This window comes from Monodon monoceros, unplaced genomic scaffold (assembly GCF_005190385.1).
Source record: "Monodon monoceros isolate NGI ecotype Baffin Bay Population unplaced genomic scaffold, NGI_Narwhal_1 Super_Scaffold_14, whole genome shotgun sequence".
Taxonomy (NCBI): domain Eukaryota; kingdom Metazoa; phylum Chordata; class Mammalia; order Artiodactyla; family Monodontidae; genus Monodon; species Monodon monoceros.
Window position 1 is genome coordinate 32,946,641 of NW_021703770.1, and position 26,570 is coordinate 32,973,210.

At 36.2% G+C, this 26,570-nt stretch overlaps 1 protein-coding gene across 1 annotated transcript in view; it reads left to right on the forward strand.

The window, feature by feature from the left end:
* Positions 1-26,365, forward strand: part of YWHAZ (tyrosine 3-monooxygenase/tryptophan 5-monooxygenase activation protein zeta) — a 32,879-nt gene extending 6,514 nt beyond the window's left edge. Inside the window, exons 3-6 of the mRNA XM_029222663.1 lie at positions 19,065-19,188; positions 19,988-20,151; positions 20,232-20,327; positions 24,156-26,365. Coding sequence (XP_029078496.1) covers positions 19,065-19,188; positions 19,988-20,151; positions 20,232-20,327; positions 24,156-24,215 — 444 coding nt within the window. The 3' untranslated portion in view covers positions 24,216-26,365. The remainder of the gene's footprint in view (positions 1-19,064; positions 19,189-19,987; positions 20,152-20,231; positions 20,328-24,155) is intronic.
* Positions 26,366-26,570: the final 205 nt, after the last annotated feature.

Sequence of the window (26,570 nt, forward strand, 5' to 3'; positions counted from 1 at the left end):
CTACTAGGGGGAACTAACCTCCACGGTTCAAAGTTCTTCTGAAGAGCTCTTTAATCCATTATTAGGTTACCGCCATTCTGGTTATGGGCACTTTATCAAGTGTTTGCTTAATTTATACCATTTACTTAAGCAGAGAAAGAGCAGGGAACATGTTACTTTCGACAGAAGTTTTAGAGCATTACTGTGGAAAATGGTCACTGGCTTTATTCTTCACAACATGGACTTCTCTTTATGCCAAAAAATTTGCAGTTTTCTTCCTTGTGTCGTTAAATTGTGAACTAATGTAGTCTGCCTTTTCTACCAGATCTTAGACCAAAAGCTCTCGTGTTCGTGGGGGAGGGGATCAATACCTCTTCTGTCTAAACTCACAAGAAGCCAAAAAATTGGGTACTTTATCTTGAACATGATGAAATGGAAAATGAAATGAGGATATGCATACTAGATTGAACCTAATTCAAACTCAAAGAAGAATGTAGTGTTGTAAAAAGAGCTCCAGGTTTTGAGTCAAACCAACTTTTTACCATTGAATAGCCGAGTGGCCTAAAGAAATCTTCCATCCCTCAGAGAAAACTGAGCTCAATTAAAAGGGAATAATATCTACCCCATAGGGTTGTTGTGGAGAAAGAAAATCAGGTACTCTTAGTGCCCCAATTTATCTCAGTTTGGGGCTTCTGTTTAAAGCAGTGACAATAGTACAAACCTGCCTCTAATAATATAGAGGTCTCTTAACTCAGGAGTCCAAGAATGGGAATTAAAAGATCCAAGAAGCCTTAAAAATTGTGTATTTTTCTAGGGCAGAGGGCCCGTACTGGCCAGCAAATTTTCAAAGGTTTCATTTAAAAATTGAAAGCCACTGGTATAAGGTAAAGAATGGCTTCCTTTCACAAATCAGTAAAATCATGAGTCTGCCATTTGTAACAGCTGGCAACAGTAGTTGTGTGATTCAGTTAACTTGACTGCATTCCATTTTATTATGCTTCTCTACATTTTTAAGATGTGGTTTTCAAGGTGTGGTTGCTGGGCACTGGGTTTTATCTCTAGCTCATAGAACTGCCATTAAGCAGGAGCAAACTAGGAAACCAGGCAGCTTTGGGGTCCTTCCTAGTCTGAATATGTTAACACATTTTTGACCAGAGACAGATTTTGGCCACAGGTGTTAGTTTCTGCAGAAATCCCCCGGTCAATAATGTGTTAATATGTGTCTTAGGCTTTAAAAACTGCTATATAGAGTTTTAAGTTGAAAATTACTAGGCAGTTCACTTATTGGAATAAGGGCTTCTCAGAAGACTTCTTCAGTGTTATATTCATTTTCACTACTGTATATATTTACATGTTTTTGTCAATAACTGCTTTTGGTATGTTTCAGAGTACAAAGACCTTATGTGACATAGCAGATAGCAGCAGTCCCTTCCAGGAAGGAGTACATTTGATAGTCTTTTGGGGAATAAAATTCAGTAGTCTTTTTAAAAGAGTTTTCATGATAACCATTAAACATTGACCCTGGTGAGGTATTGTATATTTGGGAAGTCTGAGGTGTGTGAAGTGTAAATGAAAGAAAATAAAGGAACAAAGAAAGGAGAGGTAGATGTTTGCCATTTGGTGGGAAGGGGAAGAATAACAGCTTGATCAAGAGCAACAGGTTACCTGTCCTTTTTTGGCATAGCAATACTTAGATAAGAATGAAGTCTTTCCTGCCTGTTCTAAGAGGAGATATAGATGACCTGGAGATGTTTAGTGATTAGATGAGCTGTGAAGATAGTTAAAAGTGAACTAAGAGGAAAAGATGAAAGGATTCAAAATTGGACTTAAAGCAAAAAACCTGAGTAATGGGCTTCCCTGGTGGCGCAGTGGTTGGGAGTCCGCCTGCCCATGCAGGGGACACGGGTCCGTGCCCCGGTCCGGGAGGATCCCACATGCCGCGGAGCGGCTGGGCCCGTGAGCTATGGCCGCTGAGCCTGCGCGTCCGGAGCCTGTGCTCCGCAACGGGAGAGGCCACAACAGTGAGAGGCCCGCGTACCGCAAAAAAAAAAAAAAAAAAAACCTGAGTAAAATCTTAAAGTAGAGGAGGAACATGCACACTTATGCATCTAATCTGCCCAAGAAAGAGGAAGAAACTGTATTCAGCCCTAGCAGAGGCTTTTGAATTAGAAAGGAGGGAAAATAAAGCTACCTTAGAGTTGTAATAGCGTATGGAGAATAATTTTGCTTTTCATTTTTTCTTCTAAAAACCCAACTTTATCAGTAAAGAAATCTTACTGGTAACACCTCAATAGTGGTACAGTAGGAAGACCCGAGTTAGTTGTTTAATTGGAAAGTGGTTCAAGTATGTGTTCATACTTGGTCTAAACATTTATTTTCAATTAAAACAGATGTGTATGTTCATTTGCCCATTGCTAATGTGGAGCTAAGACCTTTTCTTTGAATATGCATAGATCCACAGTTTGGAAATAATTTACTAGACACCCCTAAAATAGATGCATCCTTTACAAAATGCTGTTTGAGTTTGCATAGCAGAGTGAGAACTTGAAAGCTAGAAGAATAATCAGTTCATAATCCTAGAAATATGCAGTTTTTCTAATCTTTTAGTTTGAATAACCCAAGTGGTGTGCCTGTGTGTGTGTGTGTGTGAGTGAGTGAGTGAGTGTGTGACTCTCCTTTAAAAACTAGTCGTTTGGCGCATTCAGCTTAGTTTTCATAGGAACACTTCTTTTCATACTTATATTTCATAACACTTAAGTAACATACCATTTTAAGTAATTATAGCCAAGTGTAATGGCATAGTTCGGGAAACAAATATGGGACTCTTAATAAGGATATAACTGCTGATAGAAGCTGAAGGGAGTTCCAGAGAGTAGCCGAAAAACTTATCTGAAGTATTTAGCCCAAAGTCATGGGCATGATTGATGTTTACTTAGGAATGAAAGGCCTAATGTAAAGCCAGTCTATTAGGTAAGTAGGATTTGGTTAATCCAGCAAATTAAGTGATGGTTCATTCTATCAGAACAGTAGGTGGGAACATTGCTTTATTTAAAAGCCTTTTCCAATAATTTTGCAAGAGATTAGGAGAGAGAGGGGGTACTGGTTAGATCATGAAGGGTCTACTATGTTATAAATTAAGGAATGTGGGACTTAATGGCCGTATGAAACAGGCAAAGGAAGTGACACCAGATTTTGCCAACAACAGGGTGTGTTGATAGACATGCATAAGTAATTCTGCTCTTATAAAGAAAATCAGAGCTTTTGATTTGACCATTTTTTTGGATTTCTGATCACCCAGTTCTGTTCTTTGGACTAACTTTCTCCTTTTACTAATGTCAGAAATAGATTCTCAGTGCCCTCCATCATAGTTTATCACATTCATATATTAACCTTGGGTTTTTTTTTTGGAATTGGGGCTTTAACCTGTGAAAGACATAGGGTTTTTTTTTTCCCCCATGAATATATTACCTATTTTCATATCTGATGACTGGTTCTACTACATAGAGGGAGCCCAGTATGTGAAATAGTTCTTCATTTATAATATTAAATGTTATTGGACCATTTAGATTAATTTGACCACAAGTTTTTTATTCCAAAATAGGTGATCTTTGACACATTTATATTGAAGAACATTTGTGTGTATGAGAAATTTTTTAAAAGTCAAAATTATGGGTGTTCTGATGTCAGCTAAGTTAAAAACTTAATGTAGTCCATTGCAATTCTAATAAGCATTAGAATTTTTTTTCTAGAATTCCTGAGATATTCCTCTTGTGATTTCATCCTGGTTTCCATAGCTCTTTATTATGGTTTTACATTGAGAATAAACATTGCTCTTTAGAGGATTTAGAATTGCTGTCAATTTCAGCGTGCTACAAGCAAGAGTTCATCTTCCTTTTGAAACTACCTGTCCTTTCTAACCTCTTAATTTTTAGCACATTTTCTAGACTTAATCAAAATGACATCTTGGACTCAACTTTGACTTCATTTTCTGATTGCAAGTTATTGCTGTGTTGCCTACATCATAGGTTCTCAACCCTTTACATTGTTGATACTCATTTGTATGATGCACTCCCGTGGGTAGTACCCAGGATTATTTGCCATTGCCATTGTACTAGTTAGTTCTACCCCTTACTCTCCCACTCAGAAGCATATTGGCAAGAAAGTGATGGTGTGAGGAAGGGTAAACTTGACCTAATTTTAATGGACAGAAGCTAAATTGTAAACCTTTTATAGCTAGTGGTGGTCATTCACTCGGACTTGCTATCTTTACTGTTCTTTTCCCGGTTCTATGCTATATACAGACAGCTCTTACTCTTCTTACCTTTTTATAAAACAATGCTTTCCTTCTGTTCATTTGCTCCATCTTTGCCAGAATACCCTGTATAACGCCTTCAGCTCTAGTTTGGTCTTCTTACTTTCCCTGACACAAGCCATTGCTAATTCCCATCTTTATGGCCCGAGGGTTTCCTGAGGGTTTCATTAATCTGATTTGTAACTTATTTATTTATTTATTTTGAGGTACGCGAGCCTCTCACTCTTGTGGCCTCTCCCGTTGCGGGTCCGGACACACAGGCTTAGCGGCCATGGCTCACGGGCCCAGCTGCTCCGCAGCATGTGGGATCTTCCCGGACCGGGGCACGAACCCATGTCCCCTGCATCGGCAGGCGGACTCTCAACCACTGTGCCACCAGGGAAGCCCTGTAACTTATTTTAATTTTGATATCCATGTTGTTTTTGAACTTAAGAAGATTGGCTCTATTTCTTTATTCCCCTTAAAAACAGGACCATTGACATTTGTGGTATTTAATATGTAAAGTATGCTGAAGGAATGATACGCTTAATATTTAGGTGGCACAAATTTGAATTTGGCTTGGGAGAAATGGCATGCTTAGCCACCACATTCTTATCAGTTCCCATTGTACTAAGTACATTTCTTTGCAACAGGCCATTCTCCTTTATTCTCTAGTGAGCATTTCCCTATAATGATGAAAAACTTGTATTTATAAAAATTGCTATGCAGTAGCAGTTGTCGTTTGTCACTGATATAATTTTGCATTTTCTGGTAAGGTATAATGTGACATAAGTAGTGATGAAGTATAAAATAGTCTTATATCTTGGCAGATTTCACTAATGTTTTTCTGTTGACGTTAGTTTGCTATAGTGTGGATCTTGGGGGCAACAAAGCATGGTTGAATATATCTGACTTCTACCAGTATGGTCCTGTTGTATGGCACATTCATGTTTGTTTGTATTGGAATAGATAACTAAAAGGTTTCAGCATATAAGCTTTTTCTTTCTTTCGACAGAATTTGTGAGTTTTCTTCCCTTCTCCCCCAAATAAAAATACGGTTACGATGGTATTAACTACAGGTAGGATGGCAAAGTAAGAATGTAATGACAGTCGGTCAAATGTTAACCTATAGAGTTAAGTAAGGCAAACTAAGACTTTGTCCAATTGGTTGACTTGTATGCATGTTCATTCTTTTAAAACCTAGAAAAGGTGCATTTTTTGTAGTATTGGAATTTCATTTATTTGAATTGCTTAATGAGTTGGACATCATTAGAGAAGTTAGAAATGTTTTAGTGGAGGCTAACTTCCATCTCGCAAACAAGTTCCAGGATCTACGAGTTTTTTAAAATTAGCGGTATTACCAGGGAACCCAGTGGTGAGTTGAATGTTTCTCATCTAAGTGATTAAATACAAATGCTTTTCTGAGAAAGACCTACTTCTCTTGTTGATCCAAGACTCATGAATTTTCAACTCATAATTATTTTTGCCCCTTAAAACAACATACATTAAACACCATTGCCCAGAATTTCAAAGGAATACTTGGACCACATTCAACCAAGGGAAACGTGATGAAAATCCTACTCAAAACACGCTACCTTTAAAATGTGATTCTGGGAAATTGACAGTTGAGGACAGTGTATAGGTAGGCAGTAGTATTCTTAGAACAAGCAAATTCTCAAGTCAGTAATTTGATGAGTATTTTACTACGGTGTTTAGAAGATGTTTGGAAATGACATCAAACGGATCATAACACTTGGTTAACAGTAATGACTTTTCCCTTCAGTTTCCCATTTGATAGTTTCCATCTGATAAGAGAGGATTATCATCAGACTTAAATTTAATTGGATCATAGGGATAAGACTTGAAGAATAATCTTATGAATATTTCTAAAAAATAAACTATAATGTGTGCTGCTTTACTTTAAAGGGGTGATACAACCTAGCGCAGACTATGCAGCCTTTTGGTGTTTGAATTTTTAAAATTCATTTTATGACTCTGGGCAGGTACTACATCTCTGTGACTCTTATTTCCACATCTGCAAAATGGAAATAATAATAGCATCTACCTCTAGGATATTTTATATAGAGTTAATACATCCCCGTGGTAATAGTAGATAGCAAATATACTGCTTACCTTCTTTTGTGCTTCTTTGATATCACTTCATTGTGGCTTGATTTATTAATTTTGGATTAAATTTAAGAGAATTTTAATAAACTGCTTAAACTTTAAATTTAATATTTATTGATTACTTGCTACTTTATAAGCCCTGTGCATAAAGAAAAACATAATAAATATAAAAAGCCTCTGCTCATAAAAAGAATCTCAGCAACCTAGAGGGTAAAGTACTGTGTGTTGGTCAGATTCAGAAGAGCTGGTCTTCAACCTTCTTTTTTAAAAGTGGCTGATAATCTGGTCCGACTAAGGAATTATACACAACACACAATGTGCATGTGCAAGTTTAAAAAAACACTATAAAAAATGAGGTTTTTAAAACAAAAAGTGCTTTGTGATGGAAATATTGGGAAATGGGGCCTTGATTGGTGAGAAGCTTCAACCCAAGTAGGTCAACATTAATGCTAGCTCTGAGAAAGGCTCTGGGGAAGGGGAGAGGGAAAGCCCCCTAGTGTCAGACAGTTTTAGCAGTTATCACTCAATGCTCAATAATTTCTTTTTGGTACTTTTCACCATCTTTTAATCTTTAGGAGGTACATTTCGAATATGACTAAAATACTACTTTTCAAAAAAAAGCATTTTAGAACACTCCAGGCTTTCTATCAGCATTGAGTTCTTATGTGGTTGTCTTTTTCATTTTTGGTAAGAATCAGGGAGCCAAAGTACTCTGGCTTTTTAACAGGAATTAAAATGAAATTTTAGGCTGGTTTCAACATTCCTTAAACACCAGAGAATAATATATCTTGGCTTTATCAAATTCCTTGTTGCTATTTTAAAAGTTAGATGGTGCAGATTTGCCATCTATTTCTTATTAGTGGAAAATGCATTCAGTTAAGTGACTGGTCAGAGTCCTCTATGATTCCATCCTTGAAGTTAAGAAGCTCTGTCCCTTCATATCTATATGACTTTATCATTTATAGAACACCTAAAATTTTACTGTGTGCCAACATTACACAGAAAGTCTTCAAATACGTACCAAATTAGTTCTTGACACCATCTAATTCATTAGCGGTTTCGGTGGAGCACTTTCGGAAGCAACTGGTGGAGTTGCAATTGAAAGAAAGGAAAGCAATGCAGCCACAAGAGGGAGTAAGAGAATAATTTCTAAATTGATGGGCCTTCGTTGCAATGAAAATAGCTGCTTGCCTTTTAGAATTTTGAGACTTTAGGAATGATAAAAGTCTCAGGGGCTCTACAGGATAAAGTGAAAGTTCTGGGAAAATTCTCTGTGCACAAGGGAATTGTGCAGGACCAGAATTGTGAACTTCTACGTTGTGCTATAGAATTTGAATTAAACTTCATATTGAGGATATTATTTAAACTGACATTTGTGGGGCTTTTGAGTTTTTTAATTGAATAATAAATTGGGAGGTGAATTTTATAGAATCATTGGATTTGGGACTTGAAGGAGCATCTACCCTAGCCTTTTCATTTTCACAGATCAAGAAGCTGAAGCAAAATAAGACTTTGTCCAGTTGCATGACCTGTATGCATGTTTGTTAATCTAGGAGAGATCCTGTTGCATTTAATTTACGAGGAGTGCCCAATTTTTGTTGCATTGGAATTTCATGTATTTGAATTGTTTAATGAGTTGGACATTAGAGAAGTTAGAAGTGTTTTTTAGAGAAGGTTAAATCCCATCTTGTAACTGGAAAAATTACCACTTTGTTTAATTTCATTAAAAGTGATGGCTTTAGTTTTAGACTATATTTTAGGGTTCTGTACTTAAAATGAAAATAGCAAGAATCACACTTGAGGGCCTTGTGCCTCAAGTTCTTGGCATCTTTTCCCTTTTAGCCATTGGCATTTTTTGTGCCTGATTGGTATGAAAGCATACTATCTATATCCTGGCCTCTTTTCCTTTGTGTTCAGGGAAGAGGGCCATGATAGTACAGTCTAAAACAGAGCAATGGGTTGTAGAGGCTTGGTCTTCCCCATGCACACATCTGGTGAAATCAAGTCAAAGGAGACACTTGCCCTATGTTTTCAAATTGCAGTCCGTAAATGTCTCATTAGAGGTTGATTCTTTTGCTTTATTATTCTGGGACTATTTACTGTTTGCTTAGTGACTTTTTAATGTATATTAATTAATGGAAATTAAATTTAACAGTATAACCAATTGTTGGAATACTCTCCAAGACAAAGTGGGAACCTCCTCTCCACCCCTCATTTTAATTTGCAAACGCATCACTTATTTTTGTGATTTTTTTTTCTCCTAAATACAAGTTTTACCAGCCCAATAAGGAAATTTGAAAAACATAGATGAGCACATAAAGGGTATAAGAGTGGAGAGCAGAACTCACTGATAATGCTGTCTTCCAGAAATAGTCACTTTTTTTTTTAATCACTTTAAAAAAATTATTTATTTTTGGCTGCACTGCATCTTCGTTGTTGTGCACAGGCTTTGTCTAGTTACGGCAAGTGGGGGCTACTCTTCGTTGCGGTGCATGGGCTTCTTATTGCGGTGGCTTCTCTTGTTGTGGAGGACAGACTCTAGGCGTGCAGGCTCAGTAGTTGTGGCTCAGTGGGCTCTAGAGCGCAGGCTCAGTAGTTACGGCACACGGGCTTAGTTGCTCTGCCATATGTGGGGATCTTCCCGGACCAGGGCTTGAACCTGTGTCCCCTGCACTGGCAGGCGGATTCTTAACCACTGCCCCACCAGGGAAGTCCCCTAGAAATAGTCACTATTAAGAAGGTTTTTCTTTAAAACTTACTTTTATATAAGTGTAATATTAAGTAACCAAAAGTGAAAATAGCTTCTTCTACATATGGTAATTAAACTGCCTTTCTAACCATTTATTTTTTTAACTTTTTATTTTGAAATAAGTTCAAATTTTCCCATATATCCTTTACCTGATTCCCCAAATGTTAACATGTGTAACTACAGTATAATGATCAAAATCAATAAATTAATAAAATAATGGATAAAATAAACTATTATATAACCTATAGCAGTTACAAATTATACCACTATAATTGCCTAATTCTGGTCCAGAATTCAATCCAGGATCACAGTTTGCATTTCATTGTCACGTCTCCTTACTCTTCTTTAATCTGGATCAGTTTTTCAGTCCTTGCCTTTTGCCACTTTTTTCAAAAGTACTGGCCAGTTGTTTTGTAGAATATCCCTCAATTTGGATTTGTCTGGTGATCCCTCATGAGTAAACTCAGATTGTGCATTTTGGGGAAGAATTCCTGGAAATGATATTGTGCCCTCCTTGGTGCATCATATTAGGAGACACATGTTGTTCTGTTACCGAACCATTATATTTAGGTAGGACATTATATTTTCTAATTTAAACAGCAGGGAGGACTTCTAAAAACACCCTGTGGTGCAAAAGTATCAATTTTTTTTTTTAAGATAGATGCCCCATAAGTATGATTACTTTATCAAAGGTTAGAACTAAATATAGTTTGCCAAAGTCCTTTTTAAATGGGTTATGCAATTTTATAATGAATGGATTACTCTTTTGAAAGGGGGAAAAATCCCAGCTCTATAACTTGTGATTTTCCTTTGAAATACATTTTCATTAATTGGCTTCATGTATTCTAATTGACAAGCTAAATCACAGCCACTAGCCCAGTGATTTAATTTGCATAGTGGCAGGTGGTCATTCTTTAGGGCTGAAATAAATATATAAATGGTTTACAATGAGTTCTTGTTAATTTTTTAAAGTTTAGTCTAAGGACCCTTACTCTCTACATTGTCTGATTCCCATTTAAGAAAAAAAGGAAAGGACAAGTGAGGAATAGTGGTGGTGGGCGGGACGTGTTCAGTGCATTAGAGAAGCTTTCCTGGGGTGAAATTTAGAAGGAAGGTTTTGAAATGAATGCTACTGTGAAACACAAGAAAATCGAATGAGGAGGTGTCATGATTTTGTGTTTGAAACTCCCATCACTCCTCTTGGTGGCAGAGTTGTAGTACCAAAATCTAGGTGTCCTGACTTGCAAAAAAATTTACTCTACCTTGCTGCTTCGAACTGTCCTCCCACCCTATCTCTGGTGCAGCTTTGTAGTTGTCTCCCTTAGTTGCCCCCTCCAGAGGCATTACATAGTACCTGGCGCTTATCCAAGGGTCCTGAAAGCATATTAGGATATGCTTTGGCTGCCCTTTGGCTGCTGTTTCTGAATATATGTGTTTAGTACAGCATCCAAACACCTGTCATTTTTGAGCAATTTCTAGGTCTTTAAAGAAGCAGAACATTGTTCCTTTTTGAGCAAAATATTCATTATCTAACCTACAATATCAACCTCAATTTTTACTACATTTTATCTTAACTATATATTTAGAAGTTTGGTAAGATGATGAACTTTTGATAGTCTTGATGTTAGGCTTTTTTCCTTTAAGATTGTTCTAAGTTTCCTCTGCTATATTTAAATGAAGCAGTTCAAATTAGTCTACAAATTCGGCCTGGGGATTTGATGTTTGAGTGCCTAATATGTGCAAAACGTTTGTCTTTAAGGAGCCTATAAGTAGATTAAGAATACGCATGTAAAAAGTCAAAGGTGCAAAATCATAATTATTTTAAATTACACTTGCTCTGGATAACATGTTGCGGAGCATAGGACATAAAGTTCAAAAAACAAAACTCTTCTGATGTCATCCCACTTCCTCAGAGGTAATGTCTAATCTTTTTTGTATCCTCCTGGGAACTTGCAGTGCCCACGCAAACAGTTCCGTCCTTGAAGAATATACACAGGTAGGATCATAGTTGAACCCACACACTTTGATGTATATGTTATGCTTCATTCCATACTGGCACGTACCGCATTCTTTTTAACGTCGGTATAGTGTTTGATGAGTGTAACAATTTATTTAGCTAGTCCATTGTTGATATTGACAGAAATTGAGATATTTCCTTTTGTTTTTCCTTCAGTTGAAAGCTCTTCAGACCTGGGAGGTACAGAAAATGTAGACTAAACTGAATATTTTTGAGAATTGGCTTGAGGGAGAACATAGTGTTAGAGCTGGGTATATGGAAAGGTGAATGGTACAGATTACTTTAAGTCAGTCAGCAGTTCTTAGAGTGATCTGTGGACCCCTGGGAGTCCTGCTGGGGGGAGATTCATGAGGTCACACCTATTTTCTGTCTCTTTTACAGATGAGAAACCTGAGGCCCAGAGAAATTTCAGAACTTCGTCAAGTTGACATAGCTAGTAAGCAGTGAACTGGGATTTGAACATAGGTAGTAAGCAGTGTAAGCTTGTGCCTTTTACAAGTCTGCTGTAAAAAGAACAAGTACTAACAGAAAATGTTTCCTTTATCTTATGTACTTTGATATAATTTAATCCTGTAGGTTTGTTTTTGTTTTTGTTTTGCTGTAATTACTTCAGTTTATTCCTTCATCAGAACCTTCAGGAGGCACCACAAAACCAGGTGGGAAAGCCCAGAGCAAAGCATGTCCCCGCCCTCTTTAATCTTGTGTTTTTAGATGAAAGTTTTTTTGTGCATTATTTCACCACTCTTATTAGATACACAAATTTTTGATTATGGAACCTGAACTGAAGTACTAAAGTTGAGAGTACAAGTGCACTAAAGCAGAATTTTTGGTTGTCAAGATCCCCATGTCTTATATTTACATCTAACTGAGTAGAGTACCTACTCTTTTAGGAGCTGTGATTGGTGCTTTCCTGTTTATATAAACTACACTCTCATTTAGACCTCGTAGTGGCCTTTTGAAGTAGATTTTCATTTTAATCATTTGTAAATATGTTTTTTATTTAAAAAAATCATTTTATAAAATTAAATTTCATTTAATTCTTTAATAGATGAGAAAACTAAGACTCTGAGAGATTAACTTGCCTGAGATCTCAAAATTGATGAGAGTGGGATTTAAGGTCTTTCTGATTTTAGTTTATACTGTTTCTATTACACCAATCTGTTGCTCCAAGAAATGCTTGGATGCCCAGAGATTAGGGCCTTGCCACCAGCTCAGGCTGCAGTTTTGGTGTTTTAGATAGTTTATAGTCTTGATTGTTCCTACAGATTTGATATTTTACTCTTCTTAATTTCCAGCTGTAATCATATTAAAGGACAGTGAGAGAGGTATATCACTAGAATAGAGATGGATTTTCAGTTTACAAACTTTTTATTAGAAATATTTGACCACAGTTAGAATTGAATGTTTATTGAAATTCCTAGTGGGGGCAGGTTGAACCTAGCTCAAGAAGGGCAGTCAGAACTAGATAACCTGTCAGTTTGTGTGGTTCCTTAATGTTAATCCACTCCAGAGTCAAAGCATTGATGTTATGTAGACCATCTTTGGATCAAGCACGTGCTAGAAACTATTGTTAATATATTCTGCCTGGGTAAATTGACTGGCTTGGGGGAAAAATCATTACTTGACCCCATATCTTAAGTGTTCTTATAACCTAAGAGGTTAATTGTACATGGTGCTGTAGAGGAAAAAAAAAAATCTTTTAACTCTAAAATCTCAAGCTCCACATAATTTATCCATTGATTAGATTAAGGTTCAGCACCCTCTCCAGAACTATAGCATGTATTTAGCTCTGGATTATAAACCATTTACAGAGACATTTCAGATGTGGGCTTCATGCTTTCAATCCCACATAATGTTAAATGGGGATGGCTACTGTATAAAGTCAGAATATGCATTAACTCTAATTCAGCAGATTAATTTTAGGTATTTTTAAATGGCCATGGTTATCTTTAAAAGACAGTAGCTGTCATCAAAAACATTTTTTTAAACTGCTTGAGGGGAACTACTGTGAATCTCTAAAACAAATTCTATTTCGGCAAGATCCGTATTCACACTATATACAGTACAACTGCTCTTCAGGCAAGTAACTACTCCCTCCCTGTTGTGTGATAACATTTTAACGTTCATATTTAGCATATAATGCTGATGTGAAAATTTTAAAAAAATCATATAGGTAGTGATTATAAAAAGATTTAGCTTTTTAATTTTTTCTACAAAAAATTCATACCATTTTTCCATTTTCACTAGTTCTTTTCAATTTCATATTAATAATTCATAATCAATACCAGTAACTAAGAAAAAATGCTTCCATCAGTTGTGTGACAGAAACTGCTATCTGTTTAATAAAACTGAGGCTCCCCTCTAATTCCTGTGCACACAGCTAGACCAAATTTCCCAGTGTCCCTCTTACATGCAGGCAAGTGACTGTTTTTACCAATGGAATGTACATGCGGGCTGTGGGTACTGACTCCAGGCTACATGCTCCTTCATGTTATTTTTTTCTCTGACTGGCTAAAATGGAGATCAGCTCAATATTAACATTGTAGTCTCAGTTAAGTGCTTGAGTGTAAGATGTTATTAAAGTTTGTGTTTGACCTGAAAATCCTTTTCTGTTATAAATTACATTTAGATTAGAAAGTCAGTGTTATATGGAGAATTTTACAAGTGGAAGGTTCATCAGTAGTCAGCCTAACCATTATTTTATAAGTAGAAATTGTGACACCTCATTTGCTTCTTTCCTTATATTAATGCTATGTCTCCTTTTAAATTTTGATTCTCACAATGTCCCACAGTTGTCATCACCTCCACTTTACTACTACAATATGAATGAAATATAGGAAGTTGTATACTTAGCGCAGGGTATTTTCTGAAGTTTTTGTATGTTGAAAATAGCTATTAGTTCTTTCCTCTCTTCATTTTCTCCTCTCCAGTTTTTCTTGTCACTGCTGCTTTCTGATAAGTGCTGCTTCCTTTTTTTCCCGTTTTTATTTCCATCATGGTCTTCTCCCTACATTTGCCTTTCTCCTCTGGCTTTTAAATCCGGAAAATTGAACTTTTATTTCTCTTTGGTTAGTTTGATAAATTAACATACTTAATCACCTCTGTAGTGTTACAATTAACTTAATTCAGTGAACTCTATATCTTCCATATCTTAGAGTTGAATGAGACCACATCTTATTTGTGAATCTCCTCTAAAAAATAGTGATTTGTCTCATTTCTCCTGAAAATCTCTGTAAGAAGAGTAGAACTTGCTATCTGACGAGATGGCCTATTCCAAATTTGTTTCGTAAGCTTTCTCATACTGAGCAGAAATCTGCCTCTGCCCAAATTTAACTAGTCTTGTCTTCTGGAGCCATTCATGTCATATTCTTTCAGTTTTCATGACTGTTTCCAGTTTTCATCAACACTCTTGCTTGCTTTCCTGGATACTCTCCAGTTTGTCAAAGCCTGACTTGATACTTTTGGCGGGGGCGGGGGGGGGGGGGGTGAGCCACGCAGCATGTGGGATCTTAGTTCCCTGGCCAGGGAATCGAACCCATGCCCCCCCTGCAGTAGAAGCCTGGAGTCTTAACCACTGGACTGCCAGGGAAGTCCCTATTTTTAAAGGAACAATATACTCTAGGTTCCGTTTCCTCAGCACAGCGTAGAACTGAATCATCATCCTTCATTTTGATTTCTAATTAATATCTTGGAATCATATTCTCCTTCTTGGTAGGCATATCATCCTGCTGAGGCAGAGAAAACGTAGAATAATGTTGTAGAACAGGTCAGATTGCCTAGTTGGAGTTGTACCGTCACAACTTAGCTGTGGTTTTTGAGCTTGGCGCCATTTGTTGTCTTCTATGAGATGGCAATAATTGTAGTTTGTACCTCATAGGTAAGGTTATGGAAGGATCAAATTAATCCATGTAAAGTGATTAAGTATCAAGAATGGCATGTTTATTATTGAAAATGATGTTTTTATTATTTTTCTCAGTTGTCTATTGCTGCCTAACAAACCGATCAAAACTAAAACAGTGATTTATTCTGTTTTGTAACTCTGTGGCTTGTCTGGATTCTTTTGGACAGTTTTTCACATGGTGTTGGCTGTGGTCACTCATTACTGTTTTCAGCTGGGGCTTAAATATCCAAATGGCTTCACTAAACATGTTTCATGACTGGGGCTGACTTGACCTTTCTCTCCAGCAAGATAGATTTTTTTTTTTTTTTTTTTTTTTTTGCTTTTGCTTCCGTGGTGGCGCAGTGGTTGAGAATCTGCCTGCTAATGCAGGGGACATGGGTTTGAGCCCTGATCGGGGAGGATCCCACATGCCGCGGAGCAACTAGGCCCATGAGCCACAACTACTGAGCCTGCGCGTCTGGAGCCTGTGCTCCACAACAAGAGAGGCCCGCACACCGCGATGAAGAGTGGCCCTCACTTGCCACAACTAGAGAAAGCCCTCGCACAGAAACGAAGACCCAACACAGCAAAAATAAAATAAAATAAATTAATTTAAGAAAAAAAGAAAGAAAAAAAAACCTTAAAAAATTTTTTAAAAAGATAGTTTTTTTTTTTTGTTTTTTTGTTTTTTTAATGCTGGCTTAGGGCTCCAAGAGGGCAAAAGGGGAAGTTGCTAGTCCTCTTAAGGGTTAGGCCTAGAACTGGAACAGGAGTCATTTTCACCACATTCTGTTGGTTAAAGCAAGAGAACAAAGTTAACTCGGACTCAGGAGAAAGGAAATGAATTCCACCTCTTGACAGGAGGAGTGGCATACATGAACAGGGATGGTAGGGGAATTGGTGGAGGACATTCTGTTCTTTCATAGTTAGCTTTTTGAACCAAATTTAATCTTTAATCCAGTCTATCTTGCTTTTTGTTTTTTAAATTTTAATGGTTCTTACCTTTATGTCATCAGAAGATTTTAAAAGTTTGTCATTTATCCCTTTCTCAACTCTTTTATTTTAAAAATTTCTCATCCCTTTCTCAACTTCTTTTATTTTTAACAGCTTTATTGAGGTATAATTGACATACAAAGAACTGCACATATTCATTTAATGGGTACAATGTGATGAGTTTGCTTTTTCAACTTCTTGTAGTCAGCATTTTACCAGAAACATTCGCCACTGTTGATCCTTCGTCCTTTTAGTCTATCATTAGGCCAATAAACAGCCTGACTACTGGTATCTTGCCTTCTTGTTACTTGTAGTTTCTGGTTAATAGCTTTAAAGTAGTTTTTGCCATTGTTATTGTTTAAATCAGATGTTATGGCTAAATTCAGCTTGAGGGAAGAGGTGCTTAATTGCTAATTTAAAAATTCTCAGTGTGGGTTACCCAAATGTAAAACAACAGTTTTTAGAGATACAGAAGTTATTACTCATAAAAGATGAGTTACAATTTCTTATGACATTTATTGACACCTTGCCTAAATAACTTCTGCAAGTTTTCGGACGTATACTTAAAATTTTACATTTTAAGTGATTCACCCTTAGCTAACTGCACATGTTTGTGGCCCTCATCTTTACATATATACAGTGGGTTAGATAAAAGTCATTGAAAAGTGAAGGACATGACGAGGCAGTGTTCTGTTTCGGTTGTCTTCCCTGCTAGACATTTTATCCTCAGACTTAGAGACTGTTTTGCTCACTATTCTCAGTGCCTAGCCCAGTCCATTTAAGTATTGAAGAATAAATGAATGTAAAAAATATGTTGAAGCAGTAAAATACGAAATAGAAATGCCTAGGTAGAGAATTGATTTCATGGTTAGGCTTTTACTTGTTGTCACTTCTTTCATTTGAAAATATTCTTTGTCAATCTTAAATATATATAAATGAGCCAGAGAGCAGTTCACAATCGAATTGTACATGGAACCTTCTTTAGATTTATATATATTTTTCCCGCTATTTAATTTGAAGTGATTTGTGAATTCTGGTTAATCTCAATACACTTTTTCCTTAGTTGGACTTCATAGTCTAACTTTTAGCCTAGCCAGTCAAAAGTGGAATTTGTCCCTCCAAGTGTGGAGTGCCACAGGTTAAACCTAGACTTCTGAATCCAAAGCCATTATGCTATACCGTCTCCCATAGTGGAATGAATAATGCATTTTGTATTAAGATATAAAACTTGAAAAAGCCTGGTCATTTGTTTCTTTAGTTAAAAAAAAAACACTTACTATACTAAATGGAACTATCTTTTGCTGTTTAGGCAGATCCGCAGATCCCCAAAGAGCAGCTGTAGTGTTCACAGAGTGTTCATGCCTCAAAGAGGATGATGGTGTTTAAAGGACAAAATGACAGGAGTTTGAATTTTGCCAAGTCTTAGGTTATAGGCATTCCTTCTTCGGAGGAAGCAGTGGTCTTCCAAGCCCAGAGGGTTCCTTTATTTCTAGTTTGGTTGAGATTTCACACTAGAAGCTGCCTCACAGTTTAAATGAATCAGTGAATGAATGAATTCCAAAACACTTTTGCAGCTGAGAGATCTTTGAATATGAAAGTCTGGGTGTGGTGTAGTAAGAATTTTGTTATCCTAACCAAAGTGGTCTTCTGATTTCAGGCCAACCGTTTCAAATATCAGTTAATAATCACAGGAGACATTATTTCAGGTTGAATTCTCTCATCTCCAACCCTTTCCTGTAATGCATTGCAACCTGCTCCTACTGCCAACTTGGAACTACCCATTTCATCTGAGTATCTGTTGCTTAAGTTGCAGAAAGGGGGAGAAGCCGGGTTAAAGCTTACTCTCACACTCACCATTTGGAACATAATGAGGTAGACATACAAAGTTAGAGTTATTATTTAAAAGCGTTTTTCAGCCTGTGTGGCATATAAGTAGGTGCTATATAAACTACTGGGTTACTACCAGAAGAATAGAAACCAAGAATTAGATACCCTTTTTCCTTGTAAAAATTGAGACTTGTTTGGGGCTAAGCCCAGTTGAAAATTGACTTTCACCTTGATTCCTAGAGTGTATTTAGTAGGAAGAAGTGGAGGGTTTAAAAAAAAATTTTTTGCCTAATTATACTACTGGAATATTATCTTTCTCCCCCTTAAAAAAAAAAAAAAACTATTAGTTTATTGTGCCTTATCCCCCTAATACAGTGAAATCAAGTTTTTCTTTAAATCCATTGTAGAATATAATTATTAGCATGTTAGGATTTACTTAGCTTAGATTGTTATAGTTTTGAACAGAATTACGTAGAATGAAGTTTAACCCGTTTGGGGTGATCGGTAAATATGTATCTTATTAGCTGAAAATCACTTTAATGAAACTAAAGGTTTACTCTTCAGATCTTTAATTCTCATACTCCTACCAGTGTCTTAATTTAGTTAGGAAAAATAAAACTTTGAACAGCTTTTTACCTGTTGTGAGGTATTACTTTAATTGTAGTCTTATAAATGACGTTTTGCTCTTTTGTTCTGTTTCCTCTGTCATGGACTCTGGTAGTGTCTGTTATACTATCGGTTTCTGCTTAAGTCATATATTCCTCCAGAGTACCAAAAAGTTAATCTCTTATGTTCTTTGCATTCTAGTGTCATGACTACCTTGAAAATGAAAAGTTTGCCATTTTGTTAAATAATATAGTAATAAAACATAATAACAGATATAATATGCTTTCACATTCATTGAAACATGCAGTCTTTATCAGCATGTAAATTGATAGCACTATGGGGGAGATGCCAATATTCAAATTATCATCCTTAAATAATAAGCTGAACACTAATTTCAAATTTAAGTATTGCTGTCCAAAGCATTCTGCTCTTAAACCACACATTTACGAGCCTACAGCATTCAAAAATTGCATTATTGGCAATGACTGGGTATTAAAGTTTTATAACTTAGGCTATAGTATGCTCTTAAAAATGCAGATTCTTTCAGTTTTGTAAATATTTTAGTCTTATTATGACTGTTTCTTTTCTTCCCAAGTCTCTTTTGGAAAAGTTCTTGATCCCCAATGCTTCACAAGCAGAGAGCAAAGTCTTCTATTTGAAAATGAAAGGAGACTACTACCGCTATTTGGCTGAGGTTGCTGCTGGTGATGACAAGAAAGGTATGCTGCCTCAGCCTGTGCTGGACGCTTAGAAAATGACACAGTACGGAAGGAGTCCCTTCTGGAGTGTAGAGAATTGTTTTGTTGTTTTTTAATTGCTCAGAGCACTAAATGAAGAGTAATAATGGACTTTGCGCTCTCTCTCTCTCTCTCTCTCTCTCTCTCTCTTTTCTTCCTTCCCTCCCCTCCCCTCCCTTCTTCCCTCCCCCCCGTCCTTCCTTCAACTAAACAGTTGACCCTTGAGGAACACAGATTTAAGCTGCACAGGTCCATTTACACAGAGATTTTTTCTGTAAATACTACAGTACTACATGATCCAAGGTTGGACATGAAGGGCCGCCTACAAAATTATACTCAGATTTTCGACTGCATGAAGAGTTGGCATCCCTAAACCCCTTGTTGCTCAAGGGTCAACTATATATCTACTGCTGAATAATTGGTATTCTGAAATGTATGCTTGCTAACAAGCCAATTTTATGTATAGGAATGTTTCCTCACAATTTTAATAGTGGTTATAGTATAACTGTAGAGCAGTACAAACTAATTATTAAAAGTAATACTGAGATGGTTAGAGTTATTTTGTCTTGACATTGATCAATGGCTAGTGTAATTTTCCAAAAGAAGCTTTTCTTTTTTTTTCTTTTCTTTTTTTTTTTCTTTTAAATTGAGGAGCCTTAATCAGTTAAGGTTGCTATAGCTTAATATTTCAGAGTTTATAATTGGATAGTAAAGGTTTGGTTTGAGGGGTGAAGGTGAAGTGCAAACTTATCAATACATTTTGGTGCATTTTATTATCCAGGGATTGTGGATCAATCACAGCAAGCATACCAAGAAGCTTTTGAAATCAGCAAAAAGGAAATGCAGCCAACACATCCTATCAGATTGGGTCTGGCCCTTAACTTCTCTGTGTTCTATTATGAGATTCTGAACTCCCCCGAGAAAGCCTGCTCTCTTGCAAAAACGGTATGTATTTTTTACCTGTTATGTGGAAATTTAGCAATCATTATTATTGGAGCATTGATATGTATTTTTTTTTATCACAGGCATTTGATGAAGCCATTGCTGAACTTGATACATTAAGTGAAGAGTCATACAAAGACAGCACACTAATAATGCAGTTACTGAGAGACAACTTGACAGTAAGTACATACCAGCATCATGGGCAGTTAACATGGCGAAGAGATTATAGTCATACCTCTGTTTTATTATGCTTCGCAGATACTTCGAGTTTTACACATTGAAGGTTTGTTACAACCCTGTGTTGAGCAAGTCTATGGGTGCTGTTTTTCTCAAAAGCGTTTGCTCATTTCATGTCTCTTGAGTTCACATTTTGGTAATTTGCAGTGTTTCGAACCCTACACCAGCAAAAATTTCAACTGCTGAAGGCTCAGTTGATGATTAGCATTTTTTAGCAATAAAGTATTTTTTAACAAGGTATGTACATTGGTTTTTTTAAAGACATAATGCTGTTGCATACTTAATAGACTACAGTATGGTGCAAACATAACTTTATATGCACTGGAAACAAAAAATTCGTGTGACTCAGTTTATTTTTATATTCTCTTTTTTTGGTCTTTTTTTTAATGTAAGATCCTATCTGCTTTTAAAACTCTGAAGAAAACCATCTTACAGAAACTGAAATATTAGACTAAGGACTAAAAATGTAACTTTTCATTAGTTACATATACCCATTGTTAAAATTCTGGTTTTTAAAATGACTTTGTAATTCATGGTTTTGAACTTTCAATTACATAAGCCGTTTTATTTTTCATTTCAATATAGTTGATTCTTTTCTTTCCATTTTAGTCACAGAAGAGTTGCTTTTAGTATCAAAAGCATACTTAAGTTCTTTTTTTTTTTAATAATTTTTATTTATTTATTTGGTTGTTCTGGGTCTTAGTTGCAGCAGGCGGGCTCCTTAGTTGTGGCGCTCAAACTCTTAGTTGTGGCATGCATGTGGGATCTAGTTCCTTGACTAGGGATCGAACCTGGGTGCCCTGCATTGGGAGCACGGAGTCTTAACCACTGCATCACCAGGGAAGTCCCTTAAGTTCTCTTATTTATTTATTTATTTATTTATGGCTGCGTTGGGTCTTCGTTGCTGTGCGCGAGCTTTCTCTAGTTGCAGAAAGTGGGGCTACTCTTAGCTGCGGTGCGCAGGCTTCTCATTGCGGTGGCTTCTCTTGTTGCGGAGCACGGGCTCTAGGTACTCGGGCTTCAGTAGTTGCAACACGTGGGCTCAGTAGTTGTGGCTCGCGGGCTCTAGAGCGCAGGCTCAGTAGTTGTGGTGCACGGGCTTAGTTGCTCCGAGGCATATGGGATGTTCCCGGACCAGGGATTGAACCCGTGTCCCCTCCATTGGCAGGAGGATTCTTAACCACTGCACCACCAGGGAAGCCCTCTCTTCATATTTAAATTCCATTAAAAACGGTGACCATAAAGTTGCTTCTATATTTATGTAGCTATGGTAGGGCATTCATAACTTTAGTTACAAAATTTCAGATACTCTACAGAGTCCAAGTGGACATCTATTTTGCCTAGTCTCTTAGTAAAAAAAAAAAAAAATGACTTACTGTGGCAGGTTATGATCATCCTTGGTATACTGCAGACTAAAAAAAAAAACCACAATGCCAGTACCACACTGAAAAAATATATAGTTAATTCCTTAATAATATTAAATTTCTAGCATTCAATTTCCAGTTGTCTTTTTGTGTTTCTTTGTATTGTCTGTTTTTTTTTCTTCCAACAGTTTTTTATTTACATTGGGATCCAAATAGTCTATATATTGCAGTTGGTTGATATGTCTCTTTGGTCCCATAGGTTTTCACATTCTTCTCCTTCACATGAATATTAAATTTGAAGTTTTGAGGCTTGGGTGAAAAAAGTATCAAGTATCTTCTGTGTGCCAGATAAAGAGCTAGGAATGAAGATTATAGTTTAGTGCTACGGGTTTTTATTAGCTTTGGGGCATTTGTTTTGGGGACTGTACATCATCATTGTATACATTTAACTTTTCTCAGCTTTATTTTATCTAGCCCATTGCCAATTTTCTGAACCAGTTATATTCTCAGCAGTTTTTTGAACGTGATTATGTACTTGTTTATTATTAAACACTGAAAATTACTTTAGAAAGTATAATTGGAGGCTACCTACACACTCTGGAGATTATTTTAGTCAAGAGGATAAGGTATAGAGTTCCTTAAAGAATGAATCTTTTTATGTATATCAAATGAAAAAAGCACTTCAGTTTGTTAGCTAATTTTAATATTAAGAATTTTTCAAATTTTTCTGGTTTGAAATGATGAGATAGTTCTAAAAGGTAGAACTTGAGACCTAGTCACTACTGAGTTGTGTTATCACTTTTTGAGAAGGCCTGATCTGAAATATATACTTCCAGCTGAATCTTGTATCAGTATAGCATGAAGAGCGTATTACAACAGCTGAGTAAGAAGAAAACCAAGGTTCTGATTCTGATTCTGTCACTATTTACTATGTGCCTTCTCTGAGCTCTTGTCATATTGCCTGTTATCATTATAGGTTGATTGGATCACTTATCTGTCAAGTAAAGAAATTTTGTCAAAACTATCTAGTATCTGAGTCTGGATCTGGTTGACCAGTATTGTCAACACATAACCCTAGGAAGAGAAATATAAATATCCTTCATCAAAGTTTTAATGTTTATGTGGAAAAAACAGGATCCATGAAAGAACTGGGAAGAGATGATAAAAAAATAATTCCATCTTGTCTTACAAGACCACCAGTTTAATAGAAGCTTACAGACTTCTAGAGGTCATTCAGATAACTGTATGATGTTCAAAGAAGTCTCCTTTCCAGGCTAGTAACATATTTGGTTAATAAATAAATAAAACTAATGGGTGATAGAAAAATATTGAGCTTTCCCCCCCTTCATTCTGCAGTGTATAAGCAATATAAAATTTAAGGTATCTTGAAACAATCCTTTTATAATTTCCTCTAAAAATCATTATAGAGTGCTAAGACTTGTTAAAAAAAATATTTGAAACAGCTGAGATAATTTTGAAATCATCTTTTTAAACTGCTGAAAAACTGTAACAATCTAAAAATTAATAGACACCATAGGCCTACTACTATGGGACAATTCAGTTTTTACCTCTTGGAAGATTTGGTTCTGACCATACTGTTTTGTGTTCATCTATTTATTTTGAATCAGACAAATTCACAAAGGTAGTTTTTGTGTTTTTTTTTGTAAACTAAAAATGTTAGTTAAATTTGTATTTTGGTTCTGACTTGATCCTGACTCTTGAATTTCATAGAGTGTGGTATTCTCTTTAGAGTGGCAGTCTAAAGTCTACCAGGGGAAAGTAGTCAGCCTGAGCTCCTTGAGCATGGGGACTGAATTTGATGATTCTGGTTTAGTTGCACTAAACTTATACATCCGTCTCTCACTGGGGCTATTTGGGACAATCTACTATTCTGATAGCTATTGATATTTAGAACTGTAGCGTTTCTATGATTTCTTCTACTTTTTCTTCACCTATGAATAACCAAGAATTTCCTGTATCTGACTTTGTTATTTGAAGACAACTCTGCTGTGTACTTACTATGCTTACAGAATGATTAGGGAGGAAATAAATGTATTATATTGATGTCTTTTATATCTTTTTTTAAAATTTATTGTATTGAAGTATAGTTGATTTCCAATGTTGTGTTAATTTCTGCTGTAGAGCAAAGGGATTCAGTTATACACATATACATTCTTTTTCATACTATTTTCCATTGTGGTTTATCACAGGATATTGAATATAATTCCCTGGAGGCGTTTTACATCTTGAAGCTATCTTAAATGCTGCAATGTTTTAAAGAAAGCCTTCCAACAAAAACTGCTTAGATTCTGGTACTTTGGCATATATATTAAGGTTTTTTTTAAAACAAATATACTAAAATTTCTCTCTCTCCCTCCCTCCCTCCCCCCCCTCCCTTTTAACTAGTTGTGGACATCGGATACCCAAGGAGACGAAGCTGAAGCAGGAGAAGGAGGGGAAAATTAAAAGGCCTTCCAACTTTTGTCTGCCTCATTCTAAAATTTACACAGTAGACCATTTGTCATCCATGCTGTCCCACAAATAGTTTTTTGTTTACGATTTATGACAGGTTTATGTTACTTCTATTTGAATTTCTATATTTCCCATGTGGTTTTTATGTTTAATATTAGGGGAGTAGAGCCAGTTAACATTTAGGGAGTTATCTGTTTTCATCTTGAGGTGGCCAATATGGGAATGTGGAATTTTTATACAAGTTATAAATGTTTGGCATAGTACTTTTGGTACATTGTGGCTTCACAAGGGCCAGTGTTAAAACTGCTTCCATGTCTAAGCAAAGAAAACTGCCTCGTATTGGTTTGTCCTGGTGGGGAATAAAAGGGATAATTGGTTCCAGTCACAGGTGTAGCTGTGGGTACTTTAAGGTTTGGAGCACTTATAAGGCTATAGTAGAAATAGATATCCCATGGATATTACATGTTAAACCATGTGTTATCTGTGGAATACTCAAGTCTCAATGTGCACACCATTGACTACAGCTACAGAAGCGTTCCTTTAGTTGTGACTCAATTTACTCTGGATAAGGGCAGAAACGGTTCACATTCCATTATTTGTAAAGTTAACTGCTGTTTGCTTTCATTATTTTTGCTACACTCATTTTATTTGTATTTAAATGTTTTAGGCAACCTAAGAACAAATGTACAAGTAAAGATGCAGTAAAAATGAATTGCTTGATATTCATTACTTCATGTATATCAAGCGCAGCAGTAAAACAAAAAACCCGTGTATTTAACATTTTTTAGGTTTTTTTTTGCTTTTGTGGGTTTGTTTTGTTTTGTTTTGTTTTTGTTTTGTTTTTTGGGGTTTTTTTTTGATACTTGCCTAACATGCATGTGCTGTAAAAATAGTTAACAGGGAAATAACTTGAGATGATGGCTAGCTTTGTTTAATGTCTTATGAGATTTTCATGAACAATCCAAGCATAATTGTTAAGAACATGTGTATTAAGTTCATGTAAGTGGAATAAAAGTTTTATGAATGGACTTTTCAACTACTTTCTCTACAGCTTTTCATGTAAATTAGTCTTTTGGTTCTGAAACTTCTCTAAAGAAAATTGTACATTTTTGGAAATTTATTCCTTATTCCCTCTTGGCAGCTAATGGGCTTTTACTAAGTTTGAATACAAAGTTTATCATAACAACAAAATACTACTAAGATAACTACTACTGTTCCCAACCATGTCCCTACTTCCCCATCCCCCTGAAAAAAAATTTTTTTTTTTTTTTTTTTCAGAGACAGGGGGATTGAATGAAAAAAAAGTAATGTGTTCCATTTAAAATTTTGGTATATGGCATTTTCTAACTTAGGAAGCCGCAATGTTCTTGGCCCATCATGACATTGGGTAGCATTAACTGTAAGTTTCGTGCTTCCAAATCACTTTTGTTTTTAAGAATTTCTTGATACTCTTATAGCCTGCCTTGAATTTTGATCTTTTATTCTTTCTATTTGTCAGGTGCACAGGATTACCTTTTTTAAGCCTTGTGTCTTGTCACCAACCGTTCCTACTTGGTGGCCATGTTCTTGGGGAAAAGGCCGCATGATCTTTCTGGCTCCACTCAATGCCTAAGGATACCCTGCTTCCTTTGCTTGCATCCCACAAACTATTTCCCTCATCCTATACACTGCAGCAAATCTCTCCCTAGTTGATGAGATTGTGTTTATCTCCCTGTAAACCCTACCTATCCTGAATGGTCTGTCATTGTCTTTGCCTTTAAAATCCTTCCTCTTCCTCTCTTTGAATAATGATGGGGCTAAGTTATACCCAAAGCTCACCCTACAAGCTATTTCCTCAGTACCTTGCAGAAAACACCAAACAAAAATACCATTTTAAAAGAGGTGTATTTTTTTTTTCTTTTAGAATGTAAGCTCCTCGAGAGCAGGGACAATGTTTTCTGTATGTTCTATTGTGCCTAGTACACTGTAAATGCTCAATAAATACTGATGATGGGAGGCAGTGAGTCTTGATGATAAGGGTGAGAACTGAAATCCCGAATACTGTTTTGTTGCTTGTTTTATTATGACCTCAGATTAAATTGGGAAATATCAGCCCTTTGGGACAATTGTCCCAAATGTTACATTCAAATAAAAGTGCAATGGAGGCCTTGGGGTCTTTCTTTCAAGGAGAAAAAGATCTCTTATGCATTTGGGACAACATCATAATGCATCTTCACACACAGCTCTTTTCTTTTTCTATTGATTTTTCCTGACCCCCAGGCCAAGGACATGAAATAATCATTTTATAGCTACGGAGAATGAAGTAAGACTGAGGAGATGGGTTTTATTCAAGTAAATTATAAATAAAAT